We start from the raw sequence: 8,762 nt of genomic DNA on the forward strand, positions 1-8,762 counted from the left end.
ACTGCAGAGAGAAGGAAACTCCTTCAAGACTGTTGGAAAAGTATTCCAGGTGAAGCTGGTTGAAAGAGTGTGCAAAGCTGTCATCAAGGCAAAGGGTGGCTACTTTGAAGAATATAAAATATACTTCATTTGTTTAACACTTTTTTTGGTTACTACATGAGTCCATATGTGTTATTTCATAGTTTTGATGTCTTCACTATTGTTCTACAATGTATAAAATAGTCAAAATAAAGAAAAACCCTTGAATGAGTAGGTGTATCCAAACTTTTGACTGGTACTGTATTTTTTATTTCATTTTACCTTTATTTAACCAGGCAAGTCAGTTAAGAACAAATTCTTATTTTCAATGACGGCCTAGGAACAGTGGGTTAACTGCCTGTTCAGGGGCAGAACGACAGATTTGTACCCTACCCTTCCGCCCCAATATGGGTATCATATGGGTAATCAAATAGTCAACTCACTCGTAACCGTGCCGTAATATTGGTATTCTTGCCGTGTGGTCGTATAGCTCGAAACTTTCCCTAAATCATCTGCATAACATTGTGGCCCTGTTTATGAAGGAACGCGACATCAAATCAAATCAAATTTATTTATATAGCCCTTCGTACATCAGCTGATATCTCAAAGTGCTGTACAGAAACCCAGCCTAAAACCCCAAACAGCAAGCAATGCAGGTGTAGAAGCACGGTGGTTATCATTTTTCTAGACCACCACACGTCGGCTGGATCAGAGAATTCTACGTCACACGTATGCGCAATGAAATGCTTCCTGTTTTCCATCTCCAGGCCAAACACCATTGGCGAAGCACACGATTATTACACTGCGAGACTTTGGTGAGCTATGAAATAAGTTTCAAATCTGTTTTATAACTCATAACAAAGGGACTCAAATGTTTCATGACATTTCAAACATTGTCTCTTAAAAAAAAGTTGTCTTTGTTGATGTCGACAGGAAATATAAATTGTTCTACCGCTCTGGCTAGTCAAGCTATAACGTCAGTTGCTAATGATTTACCACAAACTACTCATCTTTGCACTAGTTGTTGGACATTTGATTCACCGTTTATTCTGACATAAGCCTGAAGAAACAATCTAATACATAACTTGCTTAGTTAAATAAATTAAACCCTGTTGGTGACCATGTTTGAATCAGGTGTTTTAGTACTAGGCTGGAACCAAATCCTGCACAACCCTTTGGGTCTTTCAGGATTGTAGAACAGACGGACCTAACATCATCCATCTTATTTTGAACAGGTTAACCATGCAGCTGTTTGTGCGTGCTCAGACTCTCCACACCTTTCAGGTGTCTGGGTTAGAAACTGTCGCTGACATCAAGGTAAAGTATAGCACTACTGTGCTTTGGTCTGCCAACTTTTTTGGTTTAAAAGTTCATTGATGACCATGAAAGGTTAACCACATTCAGCTCTTTGTTCTCATCCCTTCTCCACAAGGCTCATATTGAGGCATTGGAGGGACTCTCCTGTGATGACCAGATGGTTTTTTTGTGCGGGGAACCCCTGCAGGATGATGCTATGATTGGCCAATCGGCACTGGAGTTCAGCACTCTTGAGGTTATCCCCCGACTGTTGGGAGGTAAGTGATCAATAATTAAAAATTCTTGAACGTTATTGTAAATATGTGAAATTAAGGTCTTTGTTTCTGTACCATTATTTGGTGGTGCTTGCTTTGATTCATTTCCATTTCCTATCCCAGGCAAAGTCCATGGCTCCTTGGCCCGAGCGGGGAAAGTCAGGGGACAGACTCCCAAGGTGGGCGTGTGTATTTAATAGAAATTAAATTCATGTGGCATATTCAACATGACTTGCTCTTCTGGCAAGTTTGCTTAGTCTCTAGTGTGCACGTCAAGACACCAAACCTCTAACTCTGTTTATAACCATTCTCACAGGTGGATAAGCAAGAGAAGAAGAAAAAGAAGACTGGTAGGGCTAAAAGGAGGATCCAGTATAATAGGCGCTTTGTGAATGTGGTACCAACATTTGGCAAGAAGAAGGGACCCAATGCCAACTCATAAAACTATTTTCCCAAAGCCTTGTGTCTGCTCTCATCACAGTTCAACATTGACATGACCATTCATGCAGTGCGAGCAATGGACTGGGAGCAATATGTCATTTATAATTACATTTGTCACTGGGATGAAATACAATAAAACTCAGTGAGGAAAGAGTGGTACTCTGCACCAATTTGATGGTTCCTTTACATTGGGTGAATTGAATAGTTGTATGATTGGCTGTCTTTCTGATGGTTCAGAAGTAGATGAAATGGACTCAAGATTCCAATTCTGATATTTTTCCCACTAACTGGTCTTTTGACAAATCTGATCTTTTTCAGAGCTTATCTGATGGGTCAAAATACCAATTTAGTGAGAATGATCAGAATTGGACTGCCTGTCTAAATGTCTTGGTGGCATGAGCACAGGGTAGTTCAAGTTGTATTAGTCGTATGTACAGGATACGCATGGTATATATCAGCCAATGAAATTCTTACTTGCACAAGGTAGTTCCAAGTGCACATGTTCTTTATTTAATGTATTGTAGACAAGTCACACTGACAGATGATGAGAATAGTCTTTGGCATGTTCTCATCCATTATGCTAAGATCACTATCTGTCAAAGTGATCTTGGATATGACCATGGCTTATACTTCAGCAGCTTCAAATAATTCTGTCAGAGCATCTTCAAGCCTTCCTGTGTGATTTCCCCACAGGGTCAGCGATGACCACGACTCCCCAAGCAGCCAAACCTGAAACAGAAATATTGAGTTGACTGCACCTCAAAGGCCCTGCTAGAATACTTTGAATAGCTTCAACTCATCATAGCCTTTGCTTTCACCTGAGTAATGTTGGATAAATTCCTGCTGCAAATACAATGCAGGAGATAGTGTCATGAAAAAGTATGTGAACCCTTTGGATTTCTGCATAAATTGGTAATCAAATTGGATCTGATCTTCTTTGGAAAAAGTATGTGAACCCCTAGGCTAATGACTTCTGGAGTCTGCTAACCTGGAGTCCAATCAATGAGATTGGAGATGTTGGTTCGAGCTGCCTTGCCCTATAAAAAAAATGTCACAAAATTTGAGATTTCTATTCACAAGACGCATTGCCTAATGTGAGCCATGCCTTGAGCAAAATAGATCAAGAAATGTTGACTTGCATAAAGCTGGAAAGGGTTACAAAAGTATCTCTAAAAGCCTTGATGTTCATCAGTCCACGGTAAGACAAATTGTCTATAAATGGAGAAAGTTCAACACTGTTGCTACTCTCCGTAGGAGTGGCCGTACTGCAAAGGTGACTGCAAGAGCAAAGCGCAGAATGCTCGATGAGGTTAAGAAGAATCCTAGATTGTCAGCTAAAGACTTACAGAAATCTCTGGAACATGCCTACATCTGACAAGTCTATGATATGTAAAACACTAAACAAGAATGGTGTTCATGGGAGTACACCAAGGAAGAAGCCACTGCTGTCTAAAAAAAAACACATTGCTGCATGTCTGAAGTTTGCAAACGTGCCCCTGGATATTCCACAGCGCTACTGGCAAAATATTCTGTGGACAGTTGAGTTGTTTGGAAGGAACACACAACACTATGTGTGGAGAATAAAAGGCACAGCACACCAACATCTAAACCTCATCCCAACTGTAAAGTATGGTGGAGGGAGCATCATGGTTTGGAGCTGCATTACTGCCTCAGCCTGGACAGTTTGCTATTGTCGACGGAAAAATGAATTCAAGTTTATCAAGACATTTTGCAGGATAATGTTATCTTTTCACAAATTGAAGCTCAACAGAAGTTGGGTGATGCAACAGGACAATGACCCAGAACGGAAGTAAATCAACAATAGAATGACTTCAATGGAAGAAAATACACCTTCTGGAGTGGCCCAGTCAGAGTCCTGACCTCAACCTGATTTGAGATGCTGTGGCATGACCTCAAGTTAGCAGTTCACACCAGACATCCAAAGAATATTCCTGAACTTAAACAGTTTTGTTAAGAGGAATGGTCCAAAATTCCTCCTGACTGTTGTGCAGGTCTGGTTGAGGTCAAACAGTTATTAAATCCAAGGCTTCACATACTTTTCCCACCCTGTACTGTGAAAGTTTACACAGTGTGTTCTATAAAGACATGCAAACGTATCATTGTTTGTGTGTTAGTTTAAGCAGACTGTCTATTGTTGTGACCTAGGTGATAAGATGCCATTTTATGACTAATTTATGCAGAAATCTGAGTATTTCCAAAGGGTTCACATACTTTTTCTTGCCACTGTACATTTAGACATGCTGCCAATAAATCACAATACTCACTTGCTGCAAACACGACTTGTGCGACAGTTCCCATTGAGGTTGTCCCACCTTGGCGCATTACTTTTCGGGCGGCTAGGAAGACATATCCAGCTCCTAACAGCAGACCTCCCCCTGAAAGAATCCGACAACTCCAGCAGCTCCCAAACATTTGACCCGCTGCAGGTGATACTGAGCCCGGTGGTACGGGAAATGGCTCCGGTGTTGACATAGCTCGTTAGCTGTGCTTGGCTTGATGTGATAACTACCAAGCAGCTAACTTGACAAAATACTATAATCGCTTATTATTAAAACGTACATCAGTTAAAAATGTAATCCCGATCCCAGTTACGACCACTCAGGTATGACGATTACGACTGGATGTGTTGTGCATGAATCTGACCGCAACCTTCGACATCAATTGAAAATAACGTCATTTTCTCAAGCCGGAAATGGGTGCAACCGGTAAAAGGGTCCCCAACACTGGTCCACTGACAAGTGACAACAGAATTATATTCATGATCATGTAAACTACATCATTTAAAAACGTTACTCTATCCATGAAATCGAATTGGTTTTACAAAATGTAACAAAATATCCAATTTAAAAAAACTAGGCAGGATTGTTTACATTTTATTAGCCATACATTGTTGTGACCATCATAAGCACGTTCAGCTAGCAAAAATGATTAATGAATTATATACAACACTATTATTGTAATAAATATGCTTTGTTTCAATGTAACAGAGCATGTGTTAAAGTCGTGAAGTTTGGGAACCATTGCCTCTTATTTTCAGTACTTTGTCATTCAGTGAAACAAAGTACTTAACGCCCCTTACACTTATTCATACTCAACATAAATGCAAACACTTAGCCAATATAATCTTATCTCTTAAGAGGAAGTGGTGAAGCTCAGGTTTACTGGTGTGTCATCTGTAATAGTATGGTCTCTTCCCCACGTCTTTCAAATCAATGTGAAGACAATGGTCTGGTTCCCCTGCTCAGAAATCATGTCAGATCTGGATAGGTTTTTTTTAACGTATCAGCTAACCACGTTGTAGCAATCTGGTGCCTGATGGCACAGTTGATGACATGGCACGCAACCATTGGATGATGCATGTGATGTCTGAGTTGGAGAACCGGCATATGAGCATGACTATTTCTGGGATCTCATAGGGCCCAATCCTCTCGCAATGTTGTCATCGGTCTCTGCAGCTTCCTTCAGCACCTGCATCATGAGGGCGTTCCTCTTCCTTGTCTCCTCCATTCTCAGTGGGTTAGCTTCGGGTAGATTCTGATGGTCAGATTGGAAAAAGAGCAGGTCAAATCAAATGTATTTATAAAAGGCCTTCTTACATCAGCTGATATCTCAAAGTGCTGTACAGAAAACCTGGGCCTAAAACCCCAAACAGCAAGCAATGCAGGTGTAGAAGCACAGTAGCTAGGAAAAACTCCCTAGAAAGGCCAGAACCTAGCAAGAAACCTAGAGAGGAACCAGGCTATGAAGGGTGGCCAGTCCTCTTCTGGCTGTGCTGGGTGGAGATTAACAGAACATGGCCAAGATGTTCAAATGTTCATAGATGACCAGCAGGGTCAAATAATTATAATCACAGTGGTTGTCGAGGGTGCAACAGGTCAGCACCCCAGGAGTAAATGTCAGTTGGCTTTTCATAGCCGATCATAGCCGAGGTGAATGTAAAGCTGATACTGCATACAGATAATGCAACAGAAGCTGACACCAAAACAAAGCAAGGTATAATGTTATTGAAGACTGTCTGCTCTGCTGTTTCTTATTCCTTCGCCATTTGATTCAGACCAGGAAACCATCAGGAGGCCTTTTTCAGTGGGAGGCAATTGCAGATGGTTGCAGATAGAAATTAAATATATAGAACGGACATGACTGCATGTTCCAATCCACATGACTATTCCCCAGGTCGTTGCTGTAAATTGCTGTAGGTCATTTCTGTAAATGAGAACGTGTTCTTAGTCAATTTACCTGGTAAAATAACGGATAAATAAAAATATATAGAAAATGACATTTCTATCAGCACTTTCTCTTCCGTCTCTGGTGAGTATTAGTGACAGACTATGCCATTCTATGGCTCGTCAAGTAACCCAGTGGTTCCCAAACTTCTCACTCAGGTCCCCCTTCTGTCATTTTGTAAGATTAAAGCTTATTTCCTGAAATTATAGGTGAAGCTACTGGCAAGCCATTTCCCATTTCCAAAAAGAAAATGTAATGCACAAATCACACACATCTGACTAACAAAAAACAAGCAGTCCTTTGCTCGGTTTAAAAAGTCAGTGCTGTGCAAGTCAAGTGCATTGTTAGCGGCCTACCTTGAGCATTTCCCTCTTCCTTTCCTCTCCTGGTGTAATCACTGACCACATTCCATATCCAATGCCAACCACACCGACAAGCCCAGTAGAGACCAGGACAGTGCGTAGACCACTCATTATGTTAGGCTTGTTTGTATCCTCCTTCTAAGACGTATTGAGAGTATGTTCTTAATTAGCAATACACTGTTCTGTTTTTGTTGTGACTGTTAGCTAGTAAGTTCATTAGGAGGTGCTCAATGTCCGCTGACAGACATATGCAGTGCATTATGGGATAGCCTACCCTTCTTTATAAAACCTTTTTTCGGTGAGTTATGAGATGTCATGTCAAACCACGTTTTTCTTTTTTAATTCAAGAAGTGGACCATATTCCTGTTTGTGTTGACCAATATTTTAATGTAAATGTAAGACGGTGCATTATTAACAAAAAATGTTAATGCGTAGGGACCACTGACGATAAGCTTAATTGTGCAATTTCCACTCAAAACCACCAGGTGTCAGTCAAGTAGCGTCTTTTTTTTGTCAAATACAGTACTGTTCGGTACACTTTCTCTTCAGAAAATCACCTGTGTTGCCGTGTGCACATTGGCAGAAAGTGTGTGTGTGTGTGTGTGTGTGTGTGTGTGTGTGTGTGTGTGTGTGTGTGTGTGTGTGTGTGTGTGTGTGTGTGTGTGTGTGTGTGTGTGTGTGTGTGTGTGTGTGTGTGTGTGTGTGTGCATATATATATATATGCGTGAGTCATAGTGTGTGGGGGTGTATTGAGTGCTGATAATATGCATTCATCAGTGTCAGGTAGGGTGGAAGGAGAAAGATTGTTAAGGTTCAGTGCCAGCTAATGTAACTTGCTAAAAATACATAATAGAACTCACAGTTCTGCTGTGATATTATGTGCTAAAATGTACTCCTAACTCTTCAAGAGTTGGTGACATTGTGAGCAATTATCATTTCCAAAACTAGAGACCCCCATGACATTTTTTGTACTGTTTAAGGTCCATAATAACATGTGTATACAATTTTATACACATTTTAACAATATAAGATAACTAATGTCTTACCAATCTGCTTTTTTAAATGTTACTAGAAATACATGTTGCTGTAAGTGAGGCAGTGTGCTTTATTTCTTTCTAAGACAAGTATTTTATTCCTCACAGTTTTTAGACTCAGTACTTTGTACTTTGTCTTTCTTTTCCAAAATATCTCTTAGCCCTCGGCGTACTGTAACACTCTGACCCTTTAGAATTATGTGTAACATTTTACACAAAATACATAACAGCACATTACATTTTCCCCTCACTCTTTTTCCCTCCCTCCCTTCTTCCATGATAGCTGAGTCAATAATGACACTTTTATCCACCCCCCACACCTACCCCATCCCATCCTCCATCCCATCCCACCCCCCCACCCCTACCCCATCCCATTCTCCATCACACCCACCCACCCACCCACCCACCCCTACCCCATCCAATCCTCCATCCCACCCACCCACCCCTACCCCATCCCATCCTCCATCCCACCCCCCACACCTACCCCATCCTCCATCCCATCCTCCATCCCACCCCCACACATACCCCATCCCATCCCATCCTCCACCCCCCACCCCTACCTCATCCTCCATCCCAACCCCCACCCCATCCTCCACCTCACCCCCACACACCTGCCTCATCTCATCCTCCACCCCCCCATCCCTGCCTCATCCCATCCTTCATCCCACCCCACACCTACCTCATCCCATCCTCCACCCCACCCACACAATTACCTCATCCTATCCTCCACCTCACCGCCAACCCTACCTCATCCCATCCTCCATCCCCCACACCCCTACACCATCCCATCCTCCACCCATCCCATCCTCCATACCCCATCCCATCCTACATCCCCCCACACCCCTACCCCATCCCCTCCTCCGTCCCACCCCCACACCCCTACCCCATCCCCTCCTCCATCCCACCCCCACACCTACCCCATCTGATCTTCCATTCCTTTCCTCTCTAATTGCAACAGTAACGCTTGCAGATGCCAGTTCCCGTTGCCATGACACCCGTGTTTCCCGAAGGTGCTATGTGCACAAGAGTCAACATCCATGTGTACATTCTTTGTCTGATTGTGGTTTAAATCCTGTCCCACTCTGTTTGTC

General features: G+C 42.2%; 2 protein-coding genes across 2 annotated transcripts; one reads left to right on the plus strand and one right to left on the minus strand.

Annotated features, from left to right (window-relative positions):
• Positions 1-734: 734 nt before the first annotated feature.
• On the plus strand, positions 735-2,196 carry LOC135544290 (ubiquitin-like FUBI-ribosomal protein eS30 fusion protein). The gene is made up of 5 exons (XM_064971785.1): positions 735-833; positions 1,254-1,335; positions 1,451-1,592; positions 1,713-1,768; positions 1,906-2,196. The coding sequence occupies exons 1-5, from the start codon at positions 757-759 to the stop codon at positions 2,029-2,031; spliced, it is 483 nt and encodes a 160-aa protein (XP_064827857.1). The 5' UTR covers positions 735-756; the 3' UTR covers positions 2,032-2,196.
• A 2,715-nt stretch (positions 2,197-4,911) lies between these two features.
• Positions 4,912-6,900, minus strand: LOC135544291 (ubiquinol-cytochrome-c reductase complex assembly factor 3). Its single transcript, XM_064971786.1, has 2 exons — positions 6,632-6,900; positions 4,912-5,585 (listed from the first exon to the last, which is right to left on the minus strand). Exons 1-2 carry the CDS (start codon positions 6,746-6,748, stop codon positions 5,448-5,450), a joined length of 255 nt encoding a protein of 84 aa, XP_064827858.1. The 5' UTR covers positions 6,749-6,900; the 3' UTR covers positions 4,912-5,447.
• Between the last annotated feature and the right edge of the window lie 1,862 nt (positions 6,901-8,762).

Source organism: Oncorhynchus masou, chromosome 8 (genome assembly GCF_036934945.1).
Source record: "Oncorhynchus masou masou isolate Uvic2021 chromosome 8, UVic_Omas_1.1, whole genome shotgun sequence".
Lineage (NCBI taxonomy): Eukaryota > Metazoa > Chordata > Actinopteri > Salmoniformes > Salmonidae > Oncorhynchus > Oncorhynchus masou.